At 33.1% G+C, this 27677-nt stretch overlaps 2 protein-coding genes across 6 annotated transcripts in view; one reads left to right on the top strand and one right to left on the bottom strand.

Annotated features, from left to right (window-relative positions):
• The window catches only part of LOC118200638 (uncharacterized), a 122982-nt gene extending 111764 nt beyond the window's left edge, over positions 1 to 11218 (bottom strand). Inside the window, exons 1-4 of one of the 4 annotated variants that reach the window (XM_085811590.1) lie at positions 11141 to 11176; positions 4649 to 4720; positions 4365 to 4453; positions 4089 to 4188 (exon numbers count right to left, since the gene is read on the bottom strand). In XM_085811590.1, the coding sequence (XP_085667716.1) occupies positions 4089 to 4188; positions 4365 to 4425 (161 nt within the window). In that variant the 5' untranslated portion in view covers positions 4426 to 4453; positions 4649 to 4720; positions 11141 to 11176. Of the gene's footprint in view, positions 1 to 4088; positions 4189 to 4364; positions 4454 to 4648; positions 4721 to 10629; positions 11089 to 11140 lie in introns of those variants that run through there. The other 3 variants (XM_085811591.1, XM_085811592.1, XM_085811593.1) reach the window with 3 other exon arrangements.
• Positions 11219 to 11584: 366 nt separating this feature from the next.
• On the top strand, positions 11585 to 19592 carry LOC118200639 (uncharacterized). Of its 2 annotated transcripts, none has more exons than XM_035372602.2 (2): positions 11585 to 12997; positions 16634 to 19592. In XM_035372602.2, the coding sequence occupies exon 1, from the start codon at positions 11653 to 11655 to the stop codon at positions 12187 to 12189; it is 537 nt and encodes a 178-aa protein (XP_035228493.1). In that variant the 5' UTR covers positions 11585 to 11652; the 3' UTR covers positions 12190 to 12997; positions 16634 to 19592. The 2 variants fall into 2 exon arrangements, with proteins under 2 accessions (XP_035228493.1, XP_035228494.1); XM_035372603.2 differs by having other exon boundaries at positions 11585 to 12664.
• Positions 19593 to 27677: the final 8085 nt, after the last annotated feature.

Here is a 27677-nt window from a genome sequence, read left to right on the forward strand (position 1 = left end):
AGCGGCTCATTGAAATCTATTCAGAAAGTAAATCTTCAAAAATACGTACTTTACTACAAGGACTTGAACTTGGAGATCAGCGACCTTCATACTTGCTGTCACGAATGCGTGATCTGGCAGGAAGCCATTTTAGTGACGACTTGTTGAAGTCACTATGGCTTTCGCGTCTCCCTAATAACATACAAATAATTCTCGCTGCTTCCAATGAAGATCTAACCCGTTTAGCAGCAATGGCTGACAAAATTAATGAACTTGTTACTCCAGCTTATGTCAGTGCTGCTAATGCTGCACCTTCCAGTTCATCCCTCGAACAAAAAGTGGCTGAATTGACCAAAAAAGTATCTGAACTCTCTACAAGTCTTCATGCTTCACGGAGATACAGTCGATCAAATCAGGGCCCACGTAATAAATTTCGTGCTCGAAGCAGGAATCGATCTCGTCACAATACTCGAACGCAGTGCAAAAATCCCACAAGTAGCATATGTTTTTATCATATGAATTTTGGCTCGCAAGCTCGCAAGTGTGCCCCTCCATGCACTTTTGAACAAGCGGGAAACTAAATGGGCGGTCTTCTGCTGGCCAACAGAATGTCCGCCACATCGACAGAATAGTACTGGCTGATCGTTCAACTCAGTTATGTTTTCTAGTAGATACTAGAGCTGACATATCAGTGCTCCCGAGAACTAAAACAAATGCTCACCAACTTAATAAACTTGTACTGTATGCAGCCAATGGTACCCAAATTGCAACCTACGGCACCAAACTATTGACACTTGATTTAAACTTGCGCCGGACTTTCAACTGGCCTTTTATTATTGCGGATGTAACTCAAGCAATTATTGGTGTCGACTTCTTGACACATTTCCACCTTCTAGTGGATGTCAAGAATAATTGCTTAATTGATGTTACAACTCAGCTGACATCACAGGGCCAAGCTTCTCACGTATCAAACGTACCTACCAACATAAGTGTTTTATCGGGCAGCACACGGTTTCATCGGTTATTAGCAGAATTCCCTGACATTTTAAACCCATCCAAATCAGGGGAGCATACTCATCAGCCAGAAGTGTATCATCACATTGAAACACATGGCCCACCTGTATTTTCCAAGCCTCGTCGTCTTTCTCCAGAGATGCTAAAAGCTGCTCGCAAAGAATTTGAATTCATGCTAGCACAGGGAACCATTCGCCCATCTAAAAGTCCATGGGCCAGTCCACTTCACATGGTTAAAAAGTCTAATGGTGACTGGCGGCCTTGTGGGGATTATCGTCGACTTAATGCTGTCACAGTCCCTGACAGATATCCAGTCCCACATATCCAAGACTGTACCCATCCTTTTCATGGAACAAACATATTTTCTACCCTCGATCTTGCCAGAGCATATCATCAGATCCCAGTGCATGCTGAAGATGTGCCCAAGACCGCAGTGACTACACCATTTGGTCTCTTTGAGTACTTATATATGCCATTTGGCCTTCGCAATGCTGGCCAAACATTTCAGCGTTTCATACACCAAGTACTGTCTGGCCTCGATTTCTGCATTCCATATTTTGATGATATCCTGGTTGCATCTACAGATGCGGAAGAACATTTTCAACATCTGCGTCAGATTTTCACTCGCCTTAAAGATCATGGATTAAAACTAAATCCATCCAAATGTGTACTTGGTCAACCCTCAGTTTCCTTTCTTGGATGTCTTATCACCCAGAATGGAGTCAAACCTTTACCGGAAAGAGTCAAAGCAATTAACGACCTACCTCAGCCCAAAACCATCTCTGAACTGAAGCGTTTTCTAGCAATGTTAAATTTCTACCGACGCTTTCTGCCAAATGCCGCAAAAACACAAGCCTGCCTACATGAGTTTCTGAAGAATAGCAAAAAAAATGATCAACGAGCTGTCCCTTGGACTGAATCTGCATCTGCAGCATTCGTGCAATGCAAACACGATCTGGCAAATGCAGCCACACTTTCTTATCACTCACCTAGTGATCAGCTCTCTATAATGGTAGATGCATCTGACACGGCCATAGGAGCAGTGCTTCAAGCCCATACCACTAAAGGACTTTCCCCAATGGCATTCTTTTCCAGAAAACTTACTACTGCAGAAAGGAAATACAGCACATATGACAGAGAGCTACTTGCTGTGTACTGTGCTGTTAAATACTTCCGGCACAACTTGGAAGGACACGACTTCATCATTTTCACCGATCATCGACCATTAACCTTCGCTTTTAGAAAAAACTCTGACTCACGTTCTCCACGTCAGCTTCGACATCTGGATTTCATCGCCCAGTTTAGTACAGATATCAGATATGTCTCTGGTAATGATAATTGTGTCGCTGATGCCTTGTCTCGGGTAAACAATATCAACCTCACTACCCCAGATTTCTCTGAAATTGCAAAAGCTCAATTGCATGATGAGGAACTCAAGAACCTAATCTCAAATCCACAAACCTCCCTTCAGTTACAACGGCTGCACATTGATCCAACGCTTAAAATTTACTGTGACATAAAGAACAATAGAATACGTCCCTATATTCCAGTCAATTTTAGACGTGAAGTGTTTAATGCCTTCACAATTTGGCACATCCTGGAATCCGTGCCACCAAAAAGCTGATCGCAGACAGATTTGTCTGGCCAGCAATGAATCAAGACATCACAGAATGGACTCGTTCATGTACTAGATGTCAACGGTGTAAAGTATCCCGTCACACTCACAGCCCCATTCAACAATTTAACCTTCCAGCAAGACGCTTTGATCATGTGCACTTGGACTTGGTTGGCCCATTCCCTCCTTCAAATGGTTACACTTACCTCCTCACTTGTATTGATTGGTACACAAGATGGCCTGAAGCCATTCCTATTGAAAATATATCCACTGAAACTGTAGCTCGAGCATTCATCTCCCAGTGGCTTTCAAGATTTGGCATGCCTACCACCATCACTACTGACCAAGGCCGACAATTTCAATGTCACTTGTTCGCATCCCTCACCTCCCTTCTTGGCATTCGCCATATTCGCACAACACCATACCATCCATCTGGAAATGGGATGGTGGAACGCTTTCACCGATCTCTCAAACAAGGTCTGAAGTGCCACAGTAGCACACACTGGACAGAAGCCTTACCCCTAGTCTTGCTTGGTCTTCGCACAGCATTCAAAGAAGACATTAGTAGCACTTGTGCTGAAATGTTATATGGTGCAACCCTCCGTCTGCCAGGTGAATTCTTTCACCCAGAATCTACTCCAGTTATCGACCCTCCAACATTCCTTCAACGTTTACGTGAGACCATGAGCAATATCTCGCCAACCCCAGCATCTTTGCTTAACCAGCCAAGCTATTTTGTACATCCTGCGCTTGAGACATCTTCGCACGTATTCGTGCGCAACGATGCAATCAAGCCAACTTTAACACCTTCATACGATGGTCCATTCAAAGTTGTCAAACGAACACCGAAACATTTCACCATCATCTGCAATGGCAAACAATCAGTAATTGGAATCGATCGTCTCAAACCAGCATTTCTAATGCAAGATCCAACAACTTCCTCATCAACATCACTCCCGGCAGAAAGCTTACATCCCGTTAAAGAGCAACCTAAAACTACCAGATCTGGAAGAAAGGTTAAATTTAACCCAAAGTACTTATAACGTACTGATGGTACTTGGGGGGGGAGTACTGTGGCGTTCTGACAGATACTTCAACTTCTATTCATGAGATGGCGCCACGTGTAAAATCCAGTTCTTAATCGGAGCAGCAAAGCGACATTTTTACTCACTCAGACTTCTCGTCGGACAAGTGTACGCGACGCTAGCACGAACTGTGTTCCGAGCTCTGTGTTGATCTCTGCAATGTAATTTAAATTGTAATTTAGTACTTAATATATTCTTTTGTTATAGGAGATTGTCTACTCTTATTTTCTTTAATTATATCATGCATTAAGCACATACGACCACCAAATATATATAAGGCACTGTTTTAAAAAATTCAGATCAGTTACATATTTTACAACACAAAAAAGTTCATTCATTCAAAAAGAAATATACTACGTAATTAAAATAAAAAAAATAACATTTTAATCACTAACCTTAATGCAAAACACAAATCTTGCAGCAATTTCTTTCTTTCTTTGGTCAATGCACCTTGAGCTCGAAAAGCATTGACAACAGCTGCATAAGCTTCTAATTCTTTCCATGCAAAATAAAAAGGTAATTAAGGTAATAATAATTAACACAAAATTCATAAATATTTTACTATATAAGTATTAAGTATTAAAATGTATGTAGTAAAATACTAGATTATTTTACTACATACATTTGTTACAAATTTAAAAAAAAAGACAATAATTAGGTAAATTACCAACCTAAACTCCGTAAAACTCTCCTACATTCATCATCCGAATAATCCACATACATAGGCCACATTTTTACTGCAATTTTTTGTAACAAATACCTAAAATAAAAACATGCATAAATATGAACTTGATACTTGACAATGAACTCCCATACTTGATTTGTAACTGATATTTTCATCAGTCTAATCTTTCGTTAGATTTCAAAAAAAAAAGTATTTAATACATATGTATTAATAGGTATTTCTAAAAATATGTATTTTTACAAAAACTCTAATTTAACATACAACAATTACCTTTTATTTTGTCACCAAGTGAAAGTAAATAAATATTCGGAACCATGAAACTGTTTAAGAACAATAACAATCCTGCAATAAACCAAAAATCAAAGTATTTAAGAATAATATCTACAGCTGAATTGAAATGTCAAATATTACAGTGGTTATGGTATATTGAAGGGTGCCCTTTGGATTATCACAAAGTTGTTGTTTCATTTATGGTAACCTTGTATGTAGAATTATTAGTGTAATTGGAAGCAGAAAAGATGAAAAATATGCAACCGCCTTCGCCGGGAATCGAACCACGGACCTCTGAGATACAGGTTCAGTGTGCAGAACCACTACACCACAAAGGCACGCTAGGGAAGTGGGAGAAATACCTTATAACCTGAATAGTTGAATGTTATGGAAACCCTATTATGATGTAATTGGTTGCATGGTTGTGGTGAATTTGAATGATGGGAAAAGATTTTTTAAAAAAAGAAAAAAGAAAAGAAATTTAAAAAAAAGATTTAAAAATTTGTTTGTGTGTCGGATGTTGCTTAGGAAGTAGGGTGGTTATTTTGTGGTTTATAGAGTAAAATGGCAGTTGATGTGGTAAGATTAATTTGAAGTTTTTGTACAATTTGGAATGAAAGGGGAAAAAAAAAGGATTAATTGACTGGTGTGTAAATGAGGTTTACTTAGTAACCATTATAAGTGTCCTTTTTATAAGAAGGAAATACATATGGTCGAAGAATATTTTTTACTCTTATTTTTGTGAATTTATGTAGCGACTCCAGTATACAGATTCTAGTTCAGATAATTTTAGGAAGTTTTTGGATGCTGTTAAGGAATTTTGGCTGCTTTTCTGTTTTGCTGGCGCAGGTGATAAAGTCGCCACCAATTGATGGCAAACGGAATATCTTCGCTGGTAGTGGTTCTTACACCTCATTTTCAAAACAAGTCACAGCCATTTCTTATCAGATTGATTGTTTCTTTCAATACTGGCATACAATTACATAGAATTTTTACCAGATAGTTCAATTTCATGTTCTAAGGTCATTCGCAGTAATTAAGTCAATTACAATGCAATCACACTGCTCACCGAAGGCGAAAATATAGAAAAGGCAAAGTGAAGGCTTAAATTCATCAATTCTAATGAGAAGGCTCTAGCGAAGTAAAGCACTGAGGTTTTACATAATTTCTGAAAAACCTGTTTATAAAAATTGAAATACAGTCAAAAGTCGTTAATCCGGACTCGTCGGGACTTCGGCGATTCCGGATTATAGATCATCAGTTTAAATCTCGTAAGATGGCATGCAGAAATTCTAAAATTAAAAATATGAAACCGTAATTTATGAAATAAAGAACAATTATGATCTAAAGGGTATCAAAATTTACAAAAAAAAAAAGCTTAATATTTATTTGTTTACTTTATTAAACATTTCTTTCAATGTAAGTTGTTTAAGTTGCTTCGTTTTATGTGATAATACTTTCTCTTTAATTCTATAAACAGACATAATTTCTTGTTCAGTTACGAAGTTCCGCTGTTCAAGTCCCGTAATTGCTGTGCCGAGAATACCGACTAACTTGTCAATCGAAATTTTTTCGTTTTCACTAGCCTCTCTGTCACCTTCTTCATGTCTTTATCCATTTTTTGCAGCAATTCCACTTTTTGTTTGATGGACATCGAAACATACTTTCGTTTTGTAGATCGTTTGGGAGCTCCAGCATCAAAAATTCTATTTGATATAATCGAAAGTTCAAGTTTACTTTTATAGTACTGCTCTTACAGTCTGCAAAAAATAATAAGCCGGATCCAATTCGAAAATTAAGGAACAACGCAATCATCAACATTAACTGAAATAGATAATTAGATAATTTTAGCTTATTCCGTCCGTTATACATAAAACGCGCACGCGAAAACGTATTCTGCACTTGCGCACATGCATATGCGCAGACTTAAAAGGTCTTACGCACACGCGTAAACGCCTATCCGCATGTATCAACGCGGCGCATGCGCAGAAAGTTTTTAGCTTTGAGGTCCGGATTATAGATCATTCCGGATTATGGGTGTCCGAATTAACGACTTTTGACTGTAATTCTTTCATTTAAACTCGTATTCCAAACTAAGATTTAACTTGAAATTAATGTAGATAATTGAGAGAATTAGATTTTTGTAGCGTAGTCAATGCGAGATGAGATAAGGATCAGATCTGGCGAATCAGGATGTTGAACCATAAAAGCATAGTAAATTCTTAAATTAATGTCTTTTTATAAATTTATTGTCTTTGTTTATTGGCCTTTTTACAAAATTTTAAACAATATTAAAATGTTTATGCCTTTAAAATAAAAAACTCTTAAGAACTAACATTTGTTAAAATTTTTTATGAGTATACTGTATGTTGTCGCCAATAAAGTCTACTTGGCGAGATTTGCGCCGGTGAAACGGAAAAGTTCCGAATTTTGTTTGAGTGAAGACACAGAAATTTCTAAATAAGGTAAGTCGATATATCCTTTGTGTAGTGCTAAGATGATTTTCTTTTTTTATGTTATTTCAAAGTTTGATTTAAAATGTAATTTGAGATTAAATATTTTTTGTTTGGCTCTAGAATAGAATTGGCTGCTCCTTTGACTTTTTAAGTGAAAATAAATCAATGTGTACAGAGTCAAGGGAGTGCACAATGCCAAGTTTGTGCAATTCTCTGATGTTTTTTAAGAGAAAATAGGTTGATGTGTACATGGACACCAAGTTTGTGCAATTCTTTGACTTGCTGTTTTGGCTTTGTGTAGCAGCAATTTTTTGGCACAAAAATCGCCGCCACACAAAGCCAAAATAACAAGGTCAAAGAACTGCACAAAATCGTTATCTATGTACCGCCAATTTTCGCCAAGGGGAACCCATAAATATATTTTTACCTTACAAGCAAATGACAGAAGCAAAAGGTTCTGGTGTATCATATCAGTCGAAATAAAAGGCCATTTTGCTGATAAGATCATCCCTTTTTAATATATTTTACAGAAAAGGAGAGATGGAATGATTTTACTGACAAGATGATGCATTTGAAATACCAAAATCATTTGGTCTAAATGTCATATCTTATAGTAAAACTAAGAAAATACGTTTTTTTTTAAATTTTTAATGTATTTTTTAAATGCTAGGCTGCTTTAAGAGAAGCATGATTTTTTGAAGAACATCTTTAGAATGGAACAAATCTTACATTTGAATTTATACAATTAAAATAATTTCAAATGCACTTAATATTTCTTGCTCTCATCAGGTACAATTTGGGCCAAATTACTTTAAAACTGATTTCTTTATTCATATACAGATATGCAGACAGTAATCCTTGAAATAGAGGAGGATTAATAGTGATATACATCAAGCAGTTCCAAAAGTGTGTATAATTTCTCAAAAACTATAATTAGTAGGTGGCATCGATCAGAAACCTTACTGATAACGTAAACAGTAGACTTAACACACATTGAACGTATTTAAATGTATTGTGCATTGCATTTTTACAATAAAAAGCAGCTGGGGAATTTCCTTCAAGGAGGGGGGAAGCCTATACAGTATAAAGTCCGAAATCTACGCGTTTAGTATCCGGAAAGATTTAATATTCGGACCTACCAAAAAGAATTGGATTCCAACAGCAGCATATAGCGAATGCTTCACGCATGTGCAGTAGACTTTTTTCTAATAAAACATGTGGAGGGTCCTGAATCTTAATTTCACTTTGGCCCTAAATAAAACACTTCTATGTTGAAGAAAAATACATTCAAAAGTGATTATTAATAATTTCGCTTCACCGCCACCTTATTGTTCGGCATACATCTGAAATCCAAATACTTTATCGAAGTTTATCGCTAATTTTTACACCAACCTGGGGAATAATTTATTATTTTTTGCTTTTAATACCACATAACTGTCAACTCATGGCAGCTTAAGAAATGACTCATGCAGCGATATCTAAAACAATTTTTGTTTTAAATATCAGTAGCTGAATACCAAATAGCATGGTAACCTTTTATGTTGACATTACGCTTAACAACAATTACAAACGTAAGCCAATTGTGCTGCAAAGTGTTAAATGTACTGACGAGGAGAAATTTAATAGAAATTTATAAAAATTGATTTTATACCAAATTTACCAAATTACAAATACAAAATTTAGGTACTATTCCATTTTGAGGACCGTAAAAAAATTGCAGTGAAAATGTATGCGCAAAAGCACCAAATCTAGCAAACACGCCCATTTAACAGCATGCAAAATCTAGCATACACGTTGATTTCAGATTGCGTAAGTTTATATAGTTCTATATTTCTTAAGACACCATTGAAATACTAGTTTAATTTTTAAATAATTTTTGATATCCTATGGATTTAACAATTTGGGAATTGTCCATGAAGAAAAGTCTGCAATAGAATTTTGGGTAAAGTGCAGAATTACCCACTGCTTGATGCGTTTTTAAGAATTGCACATACTCTGTATCCATGTACACATCGACCTATTTTCACTTCAAAAAAAATCTCAGAATTGCAAAAAAATGGCACTGCACACACCCTTGACTTTATTTATGTACACATCGACCTGTTTTCACTTAAAAAGTAAAAGAAAATTGACAAAAATCTAATTGTTTTTACCCTTATAAAAAGAGGCAAACAAATAAGTCGGCGATTTTGCAGTTTACCGAGAATTTTTTCATTGAAAAGGCATCATTCATTACAGAAAATTATGTTTGAACAACCAATGCTTTATTATGAAATTATGTTTTGAAATTATTTTTTTATGAAATTATGCTTTTATTCGCTACCGAGATAGCGATGCAGGCATCCATTCAGTTATGTTTAGCAATTTTTACATAAATTATAATAATGATCTGAAATAGTTATCTACTCTTACGCTTTCATTCAATCATGTTTAGCCTTTTTTTATATAAATTATAATAAAAAAGTATTATATGAAATTAACTTTTCATCTAAATTAAAACATCAACCTTAGATAGTTATTTACAATTATACTTCCTTTCTCGCGCTAAGGTTGCCACAATTATTTTGGGCAGCAATAGTTCGGCGATTTTTCACGGCCCTCAAAACCAAATAGTACACAAATTTATTATTCCAATAAGCTTTAAGGGTACTTTTCCATTATGTACCTGTCACCCTTTATGGCACAGGTGAAATCATCAACTGCCACGCAGCATATGTGTGTGTTTGCCATCTATAAACTATAACTAGAAATTGTTTAGAATTAAAAAACCCCACTGGAATGCATATCAGGTACACGATGGCAAAATACTGTCTTTAGTACACATGGGAATTTACTTCATTAGGACACACCTAAGCCTTGAACACATGCGAGAAATAGATTATCTATAATAAATAACAAAACTAATATTATTCAGGTTTAATTTCTGTCAGTGTGTGATAAGAACAAGACTGATTTTAATGGAACAACATGTCTTCAGTTATCAATCTCATGATACATCGTGAAGAATGTATAGTGAATACAAACCAAGCTTTATGATGATAGCCACAAATTTTAAGGTTTCCGGATATCACGAACAAAATGCAAAATTTTCCAATTAATGGAATTTGTGAAGAAATGCAGAGAAATAGCAATAAATGAAGGTGATATAGCAGAAATATTCCAATGGAATAGTAATGCTCTAAAAATCAATCAACAGATACAGAAAGGTTGTTGAGAATGAAAAAAATTTGATTGACAATTTAGTGGGAATTCTCAACACAGTACTTACTAGTAACTACAGTATAGAATTTGAACTTTGTAAATGAAGAAGAAATACTGTGTCTCTACAAAAGTAAATATCAGTAAAGCATGTATCTATAAAGTATTAACTTTAGAGAAAGTATAATGAAATTTATAGCAAGATTACTGCTTCCCATTAAACCATTCCTAAAAATATCATGCAAAAATGAGATGCATGTAAAACCAGAGTATTTTAATAAGAAAAACATTTATGATAATCCATTTATTTATCAAAGGAATACCTACTTGTCTCTATATTTGATTTTAAAACACCATATTACAAAGCCAAAACTATAACGCACTGAAAATTTCACCACTTTACTCGTACATAAGCTAATCTCCAATACATACTTAGGTTATGTTGTGTTTAAGTAAGTTCAAGTTAACCTCCTAATAAACATTTAGGAATAATAATCGAAGAATGTATAATTTATAAAATACACGTTTCTCGATCCATGAAAATACACAATTATATAAAACTTTATTTTGCTATTGCACTGTTGAAAAGTCAACGTTTTAAGAAAATTAAACAAATCTTAATTTAGAAACATAAAAATTAAGATGCACTTTCCGTATTTCACTATCGTTATAGCTGGGCAGACGGAATTTTTCAAACACACGGTCTATTTAAAACCCTATTATTAGTTAACTATATTTTCGTCTTCACTCCTTAAACCTGTTAATTTGTTTCAGATAAAGTTCTTCAAATTCATTCAACACGATTATTACAACACATCACAATAAAGCATTTGTTTACCTTAAACAGAGCCAACCGTTCAATGACTTCACATTGAACGCTTCAAGCCATTCAGAACTTAAAATTTATTTCACAATATCACAATGGTGATTCCACTTCAACAAATACTCAAAAGTCATATTAATATGTTAACATGTTAATTTTGCTAATATATTTAAATATAAACAATTAACCAGCTTAAAATTTAGATTCATATTAAATTGTAATTTATTTTAACCTAAGCTAGCTTTAAAAAAATGATACCAGCTATGAATATCAAACAAATATTTTGAAGAAGATAATCATATTGTGTCATTTTCACTAAATTATAATTTTTTAAAAATAATTGCGGGATTTTCTTATTATTTTATTCTGGAAAATGTTTTGCTATCTGTCTTTGCGAGAATTCTCATTAAATATTTTATATCAACTAAGTGGCAGCACAATTACTATCATGAAGTGAGTTAAAGATTATTTCTATGTATTTGAATTGTCATTAATATTTGTTGCATTTATGTAGCCATTAAGTAATAATGGTTACTAAACAGTGTCCAAAATGTCAACAGCATGTACCTGTAGCTTGTAAAGCTTGTCCGTGTGGACATGTATTCTTCGTGACTAGACGACCTGTTAGTATTCATAAAACTGGCCGTACGGATGACGGTGAAATTAAAAGACGACGAACAGAGCGCACGAAGAGGGAAAGACCAGACTATTTTAATTCCTTACAAATTGAAAATGAGCTTAAAAAAATGAAAAGTTTGCAAAAGACGCGTAAAAAGTCTGAAAATAATTCCAATGCAAATGAAAAGGAAGGTGAGGGATCGAATAGTGAAGAAGGAAGCGAAGTTGTAAACCCTCCGAGGCCCTCAACCCTGAATACGAAACATAGAAAAAGAGGCAGACCGAAAAAGAACTTTTCCAATGCAGATAAAACAGAAAAAACTTCTGAAAAGGATGATGATGATGATATGTTTTCCAACTTGTCGAAAGAAAAAGAGCATCAGTTTAGTATAATACTGGCTGAAATAAATAGAAAAATATATCAGCAACAATTTAAAATTGATTGATGAAAATTTGGTCATCGAATAGAGTTGTTTAAATGACTAATCATGAAAAGAAATCATCTTATGAATGACTGAAATTTATAAGTTTTTATTTTTCAATTTCATTTTGTGTAACAAAATATTTCCTTTTATAGTATGTGAAATATTTAATATTCAATAGATTTCAAAAACAAATGTTTGTAGTATTTAGCATAAGAATTCAGATGAGGGATCTGTACTGCATTACTTCTGAAATAATTTTTCCAGAATTAAATTATGTTCTTCTCTTATTTAAAATGAAATTATTTGAATTATGGAAAAATTTTTGGCTTTAGTGTAGAATTGGGTGCCTCTTCGATTGGTAAATGGATTATTAATAGCTATTAAATCAATGGTTTGCAGTTTCATTTTATATTACCTATAAATGTGAAGAAACTTGTCCACATATCTGTAATTTCTTCACTTAAGTGGAAAGGATGTTCTGCATTTTGACTTGAAGGTAATCGCAGTTTAATGATGGATAAAGCAGAAATTCTAGGTGAAAGGGAATTTACATTGATGTACATAAATTGTGTATATACATTTTATACTGAAAAAGTTGATTTCAGTAAGGGTAAAATCCTAGTATACGGTGCAGCCCTGGTGCGATTTTGAAAATTATCGCAACACCAAAAATGACCCGAAGAACGTCTATGTATATATACGTAGTATATAGTGTATAGTATGTATTCTTTGAATGACTTGTTTATTATTCATCATATATCTCCCGATTTTACTGCTCATCATAAAGTAGCCAAATCCCATGTGCACCGGATACTAGGATTAAACCCCAGTAAGTAATGTTATCAATTATTTTATTAAAATTTTTTTTTAAATTATCTGTTTTATATCAATGTAATTTTTTTTAATAATCTCAAGTTCATCACCCCCCCCCCAACAAAATGATGTCCTTGAGCATATTTTCATGTTGCAATCAAACTTGCTAGTTTTATGATGTACATTTTATAATGATTATTTTAGATTCTAATCTGACCTAGTATTAAAAGTTATTTAAGTTTATCAGTATATTGCAGTATACTGATTAACTAAGAATTGTGAGAGCACCTTAACTAGCCTTTATAAATGTATTTTATGCTCTCTATTATGAAGCATCTTTAAGAAATAAAATAATAAGATTCTTTTCCTTAAAGTTTAAAAAATAACTTTGATCGTGTTTTCATGAATTGCTTGAAAAGTTTCCTGAGATATTGTACCTGACAGATCTGAGTGAATTTTTTTTTTTACGTATTTTGGGTTTTTTGCCTTTCATGAATAATTTTGGTACTTATGTATTTTTTCAGTATCCATTTTTAACAACAAACAAAAGAAACCAATATATTAAATTAAGTGTAGCTGTACAATAATCTGTTCGTTCAAATTTCTTTTAGAATGATTGACAATCTGCCAGCTTTCAAGGTCAGCAAAAAACACATACCATAATTTTTAATACTAGTTATACTAGGAATGATCATTAATAGAAATCTATTAACGTCCTCCACTGCTGCCTTTAGTTGTATTTGCCCCGAACTTTATGACCTTGCATTTGAAAAAAAAAAGTACTGATGGATAACTGAACTTTTTTTGAGTAGGCTCGTGATAAATCATTTGCTCACAATAATTGTCAAGAATGTAGGATCTAATTATGTATTACTGTGATGGTGTAATAAAATTCTGATACACCCAGTATTGCACCTAAAATTATTCTGCATTCCATTTATAGGAACACTATCTTTCAGTGAAAATGCTGATTAAATCTGATTTCCCTGGAAAAACCCCTCCTGTTTGCAACTCATTTTCATATAAAGTTTCTACCACTGTATTTAGTGCATTCAGTTTTTATAAATTTTTTAACTATCAATTTCTTAATTGCTCTGTATATTTAACAATGTGTAATAATGGTAACCATTAAACACTAAAAAATTAAAAGAAACCAGAAATTTTAGTGGTACTTTTTAATTATCTGCACTCCCAATTTCAACTTGAACAACTCATTTGAGCTATTTAATATTAATAATAATGAAGTTTATTGCTAAAGTGGTAACCTATTAATATTTTGTAGTCTCTTTGACTTTTGTATTCAGGCTAGCCATTATGGAAAATTGTTGAATCAAATTCATGTAACAAGTAGAAAGTTTTTCCTGAACTCCAGTTTATTTAAATTATTTTTTAATACTAGTATCTGAATAACAATATAATTTTTTTATCTATGTAGAGTGGCTCTCAAAAGTGTTCGTACACTTAAAGAGTTTCAGTGATATATTGCTTTATTCATTAATAAAAATTAATATTTTAGAACAAAAAAATTTTGTCTATAAATTCCTCTTAGCAAAACTTCATTAATCATTTTATAAACATATTAAAACTTTTTTTTTTTTTGTTTTGTTTTTGGAAAATCAATAATAAAAATGTAACACAAAAGTTACCGCACAAAATTCTATTTATGTTTTAAAGAAATCTGCACATGTTAGTAAATATTGTAGTATTTCTGTCAGTTAGTATTTTGTAGTATATACTGCAATTATGACAGCTTTCAAACATCTAGACATAGAGTTCACCAGTTTTTGGGTTGGTTGTTTTTTTTTTTTTTATTTTTTATTTTATTTGCATGATTATTGTTTTTAGTTCGGTTTTCGTTTCTGTGTTGTGTCCATGTACTTTAACGTATAATTATCTCCAGATGTGTTATGTTGGGTTTAAATCTGGTGACTTAGATGGTGTTTTCAGAACTTGTGGATAATTATAGATACCCAAAAGGTGAACGTTGAGGGGAGGGCCGTGTGCTTAGAATCATTATCCTGATAAAAAAAATAAATTTATCCAAATTTTGGGCAGATAATTTTAAATTATCTTTTGAAGCATTTAAATAAAGAGCAGGGTTCATTGTGCCATCAATAAATATTAAATCGTTTAACCCGTTCAGGACCAGTGATGCAACGACTCCACTCCTACCAGCCCAGCATTGCGTATACGCAAAGAGCTGTGATCTATCTTTGGAACCCAGCGTTGCGTATACATAACCTGAAAACGGAATGATTTATTTCCATTTTTAAAAGCCATTAGATGGAGATAAATGGTAACTGTTTTCACATGGGTTGATTCATATGACATTTGACCTTCATGTACTGGCTTTAGTTTCTGTTTTGTGCTTCTGGTTTCCATAGATTTATTGGTATAAACAAACAAACTGGGAATTGTGGTTCTTTATAAGTACGCCTTTGAATTAAAGGCATTTTTATTTATGTCGCTAGGAATTTCTTTTTTTTTTTTTTTCGCTTTTGTTGTTATTAAAATGTGGGTAAGTGCATCCAGATCCTTGTTTTCGTTTATGGTATTTGCATTTTTTATGTGGAAAGTGCATTCAACTGACTGTAGCAAGTGTAAGGTCACTGAACTTCCGTGATGGAAAAACTCAAGACCAGTTGTTCTTTTTTCCATTTATTTTGAAACTTAACATAAGCTTTCCTTTCTTGGTTAATTAAAAAGTAATATTACAACATTATTACAGTAGGGCAAAGACCATCAGCTTTCTCGACATGTAATAAGTCTTACTCGCTCGCATTTCTCAGGAAAGAGCCAGCGTTTTTGTTTTTCTTACTCAATTTACTAGGCCATTATATATAATGCCTTTAATAGTCATTATATAATGTCATGTAATTATACATAATGTATATATTGACATGATCAGTAATGGATATCCCGCCAATGGGGGCCTTTTCTTGATCACTTTCCAGTTATCTGGTGGACACTGTTTTTCAATCTAGAAAAACAGGAAGTTTTCTAATATAAACCTGATGTCGCACAGGGTTTGAGGAGGAAATATTTCTGGGTGTCTTTTGAAGAAGTTCTGGGACATACATGTGTTGGGGTTATATTCTGTTTCATTCCGTTAGCCATGGCTAAGAAACCTAACTTAAAAATTTGTCCAAAATCACCAGACACTCCACATTTCCGGCTAACTGGAAGACATTTTCTGAAAATTTACATTTATGGAAAAGGTAATAAAGGTAGGAAAAGATGCGTTGCGTGCGCTAAAAACAAGGAAAAACGAAAGCAAACAACGTATTTTGAGTGTAAAATTTCCAGTGTAGGGCTGTGTGTCGATCTTTGTCTTGAATTATTTTACACACAGCAGAATTTTTAAATTGGAATTTAATTACCTACAGGTAATTCTTGCTTAGTTTTTTTTTTTTTTTTTTTTAATTCTGTATTTGTAATTTTGTTTTCATGTTTATAGTATTTATTTCTGTGTGTATAGTTATGATATTAGTATTTTGCCTGTTTAATTTATTTCTACTAATGTGATATTCTTTATATTAATACACATTAAAAACTTAAATATACAACTTCAAAAATTGAAGTCATTATATCAAAATGCTGATTTTTTTTTTTTTTTTTTTTTTTTTTTTTTTTTTTTTTTTTGTAAAATTAGGGTTAACTGCTGAAAATGCACGGCCCAGTTCTCCGCACACTGGTCTGTTAAGGGATTAATCCTGATGTAGACATGCATCTTCACACAAGAACGTCTCCACCGCCATGCTGTACTTTACCAACCAGGGTCTTCGGATTAAATTTCTCATTTTTTCCCCTCCTAACAATTATACGCCCAATGAAATAAAAAATGTTAAATTTGCTTTCATCTGCAAGTAAGACATGATTCTAATACACTTCGAGCTTATTTACTATTAATTTTGAGAGGAAAAGCCTAAGCTTTCTACTTTTTGCACTTCTAAAAAATTTTCTTCGAGCAGGGCATCCATGTAAATCTAGCTGATCTGAATACTCATTGGACAATTTTAATTCAAGTTGAAGCAGAAGAAACCTCTAAAATACTCAAACATGGTTTTTTTTTTTTTTTTAGATTTTTTTAACTATAAATCTCTGATTATGTTGAGTCGCATTGCATCCTCTTTGACGGACAACGTCTTCTTACTTTATTTTTGATCCGATTTTCTTCTTTAAAGCATTTTGTCATTATACTGCACTGTAGAATGGGATAAATTTACTAATTTAGCAATATCGCAAATTGAATTTCCATCTTTATAATAAAAAATGATCAATTTTCGTAAGCTGTTCGTTGTTTTCTTATGACTACGAGCCATCTTTAAACAGTAAATAAAATATAATGAAGTAAACAAGAAAAAAATTAATTAAAAAAAAAGTGGTAGACGATAATTTTATTTATGAAGTTGTTTCGGTGTACGATCACTTTAGTTCGGGTTTTTTCTATGCCTCCTTACATTTTCAGTCTTAGAAAAAGAAAATAAGTCGGTATTAAAAATGAAAAAGTTTAATTAATATTCGAATTAAATTCCAGGTTAAAGTGCTTTTTTTGCAAAGTCTTAAAGCATGCAAACACTTTTGTAAGACACTATATATCTTTCACATCATTAGCAGATTTGGTAGAAAATAAGCTGTGCTCCATACACAGAACTGTTAATGATAAAAAAATATATATCTTATTAATTTTGACATTGTATTTAATATTTATATTTAATTTTTTTGGTGCTTTTCTGTTAATGGGATGTCAGTTGCCAAAGCTCCAAATGTGACACAGCGAAATGTTGAACTTGAACAACTAATTTTTATTATTAATGTTATGAATTTTACTTTTAAAATTAAATAATTTTTAGCTGTTTTTGAAAAGAAGGGAGAACTTACACTAACCTTTGGTAAAGAAACTTTTAGTACACTGATCAGCTAAAAGTTTTTAGTACTTGCATATTATCCCATCAATTGTGAAAGCATCAAACTAATAAAGTTAGCGGAAATCTCGCCAAATTTTCATCAGTTGTTCCTGTGAATTTCTGAAGGAAAGGAATTCTATTAATACATACTTTTTTCATAATGATACTTTATTAATGTATGTAATTTTCAAAGTTATGGGATCGTAATACATTAGGTATTACGATCCCATAACTTTGAAAAAAATGCCACCGCTTACTATTCTGTTGTTGGAAAATCCCAGATTTGAGTCTTCCCCCCCCCTTCAAAATGCTAGGAAAAAATACATCAATAACCGTTAATGTATACCCTTGTTCACAAAAGTGAGATGTAGCTTATCAGGGTTATATCAAACAAAAGTGCAGTTACACTTATCCATAAATGAAGGTAATAGCACTTCTTGATAGCAGTTTCATGGTCAATGGTATAATATATAAGTACCATTCATTCTAAAAAAAGCTATTTTCATCAAAAACTGAAAGTTTATTTTTAAAAATTAGCAATTTAAATTTAATTTAGGTCACTAAAAGCACATAAATATTTTCATTTTATTCATTGATATGATGGTTGAGTTAATATTTTCTTTCTTAAGGAAAAGATTAAGAAAGGAAATATTAACTCGTTTCTTTTCTCATATCTTAACATTTATATCTTGTTACACGGGATTAGTTACTCATTATGCAAGTATATCAAAATTAGCAGTTGATTATATTTTAAAATTTTTTTGTAATAGTCTGTGTTTTTCCATATCTGCTATTGAAATTTTTCCTCCCTCATTAAGTATTTGTGTACTAAACAGCTGCTGAATTTCTTATTATAAAGGTTTTTAAATTCTTTGTATGCTTCTGTATATTATTTATCTTAAAAATATTATAAATTTTAATTTTTTTTAAATATTTGATCTTACTGCTTATAAGTAAAGATTTTTATAGAGTTCCTTAGTGTCACTTATAAAATGTAATTAAAAAAAGAAAATTTATGCTGTTAAATCCTTTTTTCCTTTTGTTTTGAAACAATTTTTTTCAGAAGTTATGATTTAGGATTCTACATGTAATATATAGTAAACAGATATGTATGTAACATTCATTAAAAAGTTTTTTCTATGAGAAATCATTGTATCCTTAATTAAGGTGTGAAATTGCGTATTTAACTTTGCATTTTATGATTTTTTTAATATTTTATGAAATAAATCCTTCTCTTCATTCTGTACAAGCTTTAACACTGCAGACAAAAGCTGAAAATTTTATTTTATGGAATAATTTTTCCTAGCATGTGTCAAGTGAGTTTTCTGTCATGTCAAGCAATGAATAATATATTATCATTTTGTAGCATTATTTCTATAATAAACAGATGTAATTTCACATTCCCATTTGAAATCAGTATTGTGTATGCAACTTGAAAACTAATGTGGAAGCTGTGTGGTGATTACATCCTTGAATGTTGAACTTTTTTTAAGTAGAGGTTCCCCTCCCCCAATTTTATGTCCAAAAAAATATATTTCAAAGTTATATTATGTACTTTTGAATTATCTGCATCTAATAATTTTCATATCATTTATTGTTTTATCATTCTGTTGTATCTCTAAAAAGTAACAAATCATTATCATGTTGTATTTATACTAATTATATCAAATTTATTGTTGAATAAAGTGCTTTTAACATGGCAAATTATACTCATTTGAGGGGACTTTTAACCAACTTCTCATTATATTAACAATATAAAATTCAGAGTAATTTGATCTACAATAATTCAGGTTTTTTTTTCTTCCTACACTCTTAACATATGTCATAAATTTTTAACTTCTACTACTATCTTAGATAGTTTGGTACTCTTCTGCTATCAGAACCACCCAATAACAGAAGAGTACTGATAGCTTTAAAGAGACTGAAAATGCAAAGTAAATATTTCTTCTTAAAAAAAATCAAGAAATTGAAATATCTTTAAAAAAATCTGTAAGTATTTGTGTAATTTTATTTCAAAATGTTATTTTATAAATAAGTGTAGCAGTAACAGCATGAAAGCACAATCCACTGGTTACAAAAATGGCACATATATGATTATTCTCTGAGGTATGTAATTTTGTGGAATAACAATGTCTTTTAAATAGTGTAAATATTTTTTTAAAATTTTATATTAAATATACTACTAAGAACTGGTAATACGAATAGTATTTATGTTGTTTTTAAATTGCTTAATTTGCTACATATAAAAAATAAAAAGTCTTTTACCATTATAGCAACAGCTCTCACCACTCACAGTTTGCTGCACTATGTGGATGATTGTTGTTTTGATCTTAAAAAGAAGATCAGAAGGAAGTTTTATATTTGACTTATTCTTTCTTATATCTACTTATTTTTAATTTTCACAACTTTCTCTTCATATTTATTCAGGATGCTATGCTAGATCTATTATTTCATTTATATATATATAAATTTTAGTGTACTGTGTTTGATTTAATCTAATAAATAATTGAAGAAGTAGCAGAACTGCTATGTTAACTGTGAAGAACATTTTAAATACAGAACTATATGGAGGGGAGATGGACTCTGTTTCCTGAGTATTAAATTTAATTCATTATATTATTTTTAATTTGCAGTAAGGAGTAAGATATTGCAGTAATGTTATTTAAATATTGTTGCATGATATACAGTCATAGAAATATGTTTAAATACCAGATTTGATGAACATAAAACTTTACATATGCTTGTGAATTTAATAAATAAGTATAGCAGTGAACATGTAAAAGCAGATTTTTAAAGGGAAGACGAGCAGTTAAAAATAATGTAAGAAGAACTCGGAGATGACATGGAATTTTTAACATGGCATGAAGGTTGCAAAGCACAAAATCACGCCAGAGCAAAATGGAATTAATGAGTTAAAAGCTCAGTAATGCAATAAATAGTCTACAGTAGACTCTGAACCGAATCAAGTCATGGCTGTTCAGTAATTTGTATTTATACTATTGCTTAAAGCACTAATGCAAGAGTTCTGACCCTATTTTGTCCCATGCAGCCCTTTCATCATTGGTAGATCATGACCCTTTCCAAAACTCAAAAAGTATATGCATTTGTTTATTTAAATTCAGATTATTTTTTAACAGCACTGCAGGAAAAGTTATTGATTAGATTAGGTTTTTTTTTAATATGGCTCGAGCAACATGGAGGATTTTCTAAGGGAAACTGTCTCATATTCACATTATATATGGGAAAACTATGCATTCAGCTTGTTTACCTAGCCAGGTCAAATTATCAGTATTCAATGGTGTTAACCACTCGGCCACTGGTGGGGCAGGCAGAGTTAGGCTGACAGAATTATCCCCTAGCTGAGAACACCTGTGCAGTTATGGAACCTTCTAAGAAATCACTCTTCATTAACCGTTTGACTGCTAAGTAATTCTTGCCAGAATGCACGAAAACTGTGGGACATGTTTTGACTTGATGTTGTCTGTTGACTTATATTTTATTATAATTATATTTTGACTTCATGACGGAGCAACAAAGACACACTGAAGCGCTGCATCGCTGTTTTCGAGACAAATGAACGCAGCGCTTTTTGCTGCGTAGCAGTCAAATGGTTAAGTTTATTTTGGAGTAGAAAACATTAAAAATCAGCATTGCCCTTCCCAAACTTCCCAGTAGCTGGTCATATGTGCTTTCAACTACACTACAAAAGCACACAGTAAGAAAGAAGAAAATTCCTTATATTCTATCTCATTTGAAGGTTGACTGGGCAGGAGTGAAATGCAGTTGCCAAATTCTCATGCTAGTAAAATAAGTATACCACATTTTAATTTGGATTTCACTTATAAAGTCATTAGATTCATTTCGGGAAGGAAGCGTGAAAAATCAACAATGCGTTCAGCAGTTCAAACTCCAGACCTCCTTCATGCTAGCTGGATGTGCTTCCAATTACCCCATGAAAGCATATTGTAATTAAGGAAAAAATTCTTCTGTATAACTTCTAAAATGTCATAAACTTAGAGACAACCTATAGCAGTACCTCCTTTAAGCAATTCAAAGGCACTAGGGTTACTTGAATGCTCAGACGTCAAGTATGTTGTTTTTCAACACCTTTCTCGTGGTCTTGTAATGTAGTGAATGGACTGTTGTTTGAAAGAACAGTCTACTGTAAAATAATATTTTAATTCCTTTATTTGCTTTTTTATTATACCTCCCAAGTGCCGTCTTGCAACATGCAAAGAAAATTGTAAGAATGATCTGAAGGTGCCATATTTAATTTGCCTACAGGAGGATTGAGAAACAAATGGATTTGGAACTGCAAGAAACAAGATGGATTCCAGCCTACAAAGCATTCAAAGGTAAACATACGTTCATTTATAAATTGTAAAAGACTTGAAAGATAAATATTATTAAAACAAAAGTGACATGAAAATATGAAACAAAACGCTCTGACTACAAGGGGAAAAAATTTACTAAAATTCTATCACATTCAAGCAAAAAAAGAAAGACAAGCTTTTACATTTGTGTTTCAATTCTTTTCGCTAATGTATTTATTTTACTAGGCTGAAATTCCTTTTATCCCCGTTATGGATAAGAATCATTAATGAATTCTTTAATTTTTCTTCCTGGAGCTTTTTTTTTTTTTTTTTTTTTTTTAACATTTACATTGATCTGTGATTGATTAATCACCCAGGAGTTTTCCTTTAAGTAATAAAGAGCTTATGTTGAATTTTAAAGGATTATAAACTTTTCTCAATATCATTTGTATATATCCATTTTCAAGGAAATTTTAATATTTTGAACTAAACATTGATTTCGGTCAGACCGTTCTCATCCCTTTCTCCATTGATCAGTATTATGGAGATAAGGAAGGAAGGAGTAGCCAACCGGCACTAGAAGTGAAGCACTGCTTCGAAGCTTCGGTCACTAGATGGGGTGTTCTTTGTTTACATTCAGAAGCTCACTTTACAGTATTCTGATAGTATTTCGACACACGACAGTTCCATACAAATCGAAAAAGGGACACTTTCGCATGAAAGAAACATTCTAATGCAAAAATCTTTCTGCAGGGATTTCAAAATATCTTTAATATTTAAAACCAAATAATTTTTTGTAATAGGAGCAGCCAGTAACATAAGAAGTGATAAACAATCAGAATAAATATCTATTTCAGTTCTGCACTTTGATTTTTAATTCATTTCAAGGCTTGTAGCATTCTGATTGAAAAACGGAATTGTACATATTTAAGTTTAAAACATCTACTACTATCAATTTCGACTTCATAATAAAAAAGCACAGAAGGCTGCACCATACTTCCCATCAATTCCAGGATTTACTGTATATGTCAATTACACCAACAGAAGGAATTTTTTTTTTTTTTTATCTAAATGAAATATAAAGTTTGCAAGTGGATGGCAATAAAACTTTGAATTTTTTTTCAAACATATGTTTGGTAACTAGGATGTCATTATATAAAATAAAAACATTTCTAAGGGTTCTTAAAAGAAATTTTTCCAAATAAAATATATAAAATATAGACAGAGGGAAAATGCCAGATAAAACAAAAAGCTTGTCTGAAGAAACTGTTCTGAAACAGCAGTTGTTCAGTTAGTTTTACAGGTCGATGCGTCAGACTTCGCGATCGGCGGAGCGCTATCACAAATAGTTAGTATATACGAGTCAGTTTCCCTTAGAAAGTCCTCCACGAAGGCATCCCTCCTCTTAGGCAGATAGCCCTCGAGGCTTTGCCATAATCACACACACACAAATAGTTAATGGAAATTTGCAGCCTCTCGCATTTTTCTGACGAAAGCTTTTGCAAGCAAAAAGAAAGCGCTTATGATCGGGAGCTATTGGCAGCTTATGCTGCTATTAGTCATTTTAAGCAAAGGTTCGGAGAATATCTCTGCGGACGCACTTTCTCGCATAGAAGCGATAAGCATGCCTAACCTTATTGACTATAAGGAAATTTCTAAAATGCAACAAAACGATCCAGAATTACAAACTTTACTTAAAGATTAAAAAGTTCTACAACTCAGAAAAGTTACATTACCGAATTGTAGCTTACCGATGTATTGCGGTTTGTTACCAAGTGCAGCCCGCCCTTACATTCCCCCGGCATTCCGTGAGAAAGTTTTTGCCACATTGCACAATTTGTCTCATTCTGGCATCAACAAAATTAATATGTTCTCGGTTTGCTTGGTCTTCCATCCGTAAAGATTGTGCAAAATGGGCACAGCAATGCATTCCATGCCAGAAAGCAAAAGTAAACAGACATATTATAATCCCGTTAATGAAGTTTCCAAACCAAATCAGAGATTTGATCACGTCCCCCGTGACCTCGTTGGTCCGCTACCTCCTTCTCATATTAATTATTACTGTCTAACTATGATAGATAGGTTTACTAGATGGCCCGAAGCTGTACCCATACTAGACATAACTGCATGCACAGCAGCACAGGCTTTCTACGACCACTGAATTACTCGATTTGGTTGTCCGGCTATTATTACTACTGACCAGGGCAACAATTTGAAAGTGACTTATTTCGAGCCCTTTCCCAATTTTTGGGAATCAAGAGGATCAGAACGTCTCTGTACCACCCACAGGCGAATGGACTTCTAGAGGAGTTTCCCCGTCCGCTGAAAGCTGCCTTAAAAGCGTATGATACCAGTCACTGGGTGGCAACCCTTCCAAAGCTTCTGGTGGGTTTCCGCTCCGCTTTCAAGAAGGACATAGGAGCAATCACTTCTGAACTTGTGTACGGCAAGACTATTCGTCTCCTAAGAGAATTTTTCGATCAGACACCTAGGGACGCGTCCCCAAAAAGTTTGTGGAGGATTTAAAGTCCCACTTTGCCAGTGTCCGCCCCGCCACGACTTCCAGCCACGGCCAGCGAACCATCCACGACTTCATGAGTCCACTCATGTGTTTGTTCAACACGACGGAGTTAGAAAGCCACTCCAAGCTCCTTATGATGGACCATTTAAAGTGCTAGAAAGACGAGATAAAACGCTTGATCTCGAAATAAAAGGGATTAAGAAAACGATCTCCATAGATAGACTGAAGCCCGCTTTTATAACCATAGACACTTCTCAGATTGTTTCCCAGAGTGTGAAAAAAAATTTGGACATTTGTACCACCCGTTCTGGACGAGTAATCCGACCCCTGCATCGGTATGTGACATTCCGTTGACACTGCGGAGGGAGTATGCAGCGGCAGCGCCAAACAGGCGATATAAACTCAAAAACTGTAGAGAAAACCGCCAATTGGCGAAACAGTAAACAAAAAAGGTAAGCCTGTATGGCAACCTTACGGGCTGACGAGTTTTCTCCGCAGTCTAGTCTGTGTAACTTCTTCAGTCTTGTACCTTCGCCGTGATATGTAAACTTTGGCATCTGTGTCTGTGTTGGGACTATTTTCTTTCTTAAGCCATTATAATGTATCTATGTTACTTTTCCTTATTAAATTTCATCATTAGTTGTATATGCCTATCTCAGTTACGACTGCTGTTTTTCTAGGTAATGTTATCAATACTTTTGTAGGCACGTGTTACTTGCGCGTACCTCACCAAGCCACTTAGACACTCAAAAATGCAAAGTTCCAAAAATCCCAAATTCAACTTGAAGGCTTGAAATATGATAAATTATGACTACCAGAATCAGAACTACTTCAGAAAATCACATATTTAAACACCAAGCGCATATTTAAGGGAAAATGGATACCGATAAATCTACTCCAATGGAGAAAAATCCTGCAAATAACCAGCGACCCTTCAAGCCGCTTGATGAAAGTTTGGATTCCGACTGCGAACCGATAGGCGACAAAACGGTTGCTCCCTTGAGCCCAACCCAAGAAAAATTTCTCTTCAAAAGGCAAAGCTGATGAAACCTCTGCTTTGCCTAACATTGAAATGATAAATGCTGACTAAGATGAGAATAAGCACAATCAAGATGAATTCGGCTATCCTAAACCTGCTCCAAGACTTTAACCAATCGCTATCTAGGATGCTTGATTCAGCTGGAAAGATATCCGAAAGATGATATTCGAGGAAAAATTCTGCAAAAATGAATAGACAGGAAAATGATAACTGATGTCATTACATCCTCAGACGATCCTCGTATTTAGAGAAGTCTTATTAGCATGCTGAAGCAAAAATATTAATTAAATTTTACTGTTTCCCGCTCATCGAGGAAAGAAAACTGAAAGTAATCCTTAGAAGCCTTTACAGGCGCTGACGAAATTATACAAGATCTCCTAGAAGTTAGGTTTCTAGTTCTGCTGTGATAAACGCCTGCTTAGCAAAATTTAGATTTTTCTTGCCCAGGGAAAATTGCACTAATCATGCACCTTCAAAAACCGAAAAAAAAAAAAAAAAAAAAAAAAAAAAAAAAGACACTGCTAAACCCAAGGGAAAGCGATCGATAAGGCCCCTCTTTGAACTACAACGAGTGCATTTTGTGTTTAAAATTCATTACTTTCGGTCAATGTTATACATTTAAAATCTGTCAGAAATGAAGTGTTAGCTGTTGTCTCTAATAATCATAACATGTCATTATCACGATTACGATTATGGGGTTTGTTTGAGTTAAAAATACGATTATGGGGATTGTTTGAGTTAAAAATATCACGTCGAAAAACAATAATTGGAGATACTAAGACAAAAAAAATCTGATGTGTACACCACATGACTTCCTTGTACGGAATATTAAATTATACGCAATTTTCCTGCCTTTCATTTAAACATATTGAATTAACAGTTAACGAATTTTTAATTAAATCTACTTCATCGATAGCGCATAAACCACAGTAGAATAAATGCACTCTTTAAAATTCATTATATTTATTTAACATAACGACACTTTGACGCTAGGTTCACTTAACAGCGTTACATCTCATTCATTTTATAACTCGGAGTGCACAAAAATTAAATCATCTGAAGAATTACCACAAGTTCTTCTCAAATAATATAATAAATCTAAAATGATGTGCAAAAGAAAAAAAAAAAAAACAGTTTTTCACAGACGATTCATCACCTCTTACCTAATGCGCTACTAATTAATTCAGTTCTCACTTCACGGCAAGGCAAAAATACATAAAATTCAAAATATTTTCATTAAAAATTGAAATCTATAGAGAAACATAAAACACCAAGTACAGTTAAAACAATTTTTACAATTAAAATTACAGTTTCTACGAAAAAAACAAGATAATAACTTAAATTTTAATTCTAGAATGAATTAAGCATAATTTAACCGGCAATAATAAAAGAAGACGATACTTTGTTGTTGCGAAGCTTAGTTTCTCTAGATTGGCAACAAATCCACTATTCTGCTGAGTTTCGAATGTAAACAAATATGGCTGCTCTAGTAAACAAAAATTAGGCTTAGCCGCACTTAAAAAACTTTTAAATTGTTGATAATTCTACAATGATTGCATGCAGGCTAACTAAGAGCATGAAAATCTTAACCGGAAGATAAGAACAACATAATTCAGTCATTTTTAAAGCAAAATATGCACAATTTACAAATATACAGTGGCTCCCAAAAGTGTTCGTACACTTATGATTTTCATTGAAATAGGGCTCAATCCATTAATTAAAAGTAAATTTTCTGAATGAGATTTTAACAATGAGATCTATAATCTATTCGTAACAAAATTATATGAAATATTTTTTAAAATATAGCGAAACTTTTATCAGGTTCAATGTTCCTTCTAACCTTCTTCGGGAACATACAAGGACCTGACTCGGAACAGAGAGCTTACTAAAGCTATGTTCACTAATTGTGGTAAGTA

Source organism: Stegodyphus dumicola, chromosome 2, assembly GCF_044657685.1.
Source record: "Stegodyphus dumicola isolate Sdum_Otavi_A_Nest chromosome 2, ASM4465768v1".
NCBI lineage: Eukaryota > Metazoa > Arthropoda > Arachnida > Araneae > Eresidae > Stegodyphus > Stegodyphus dumicola.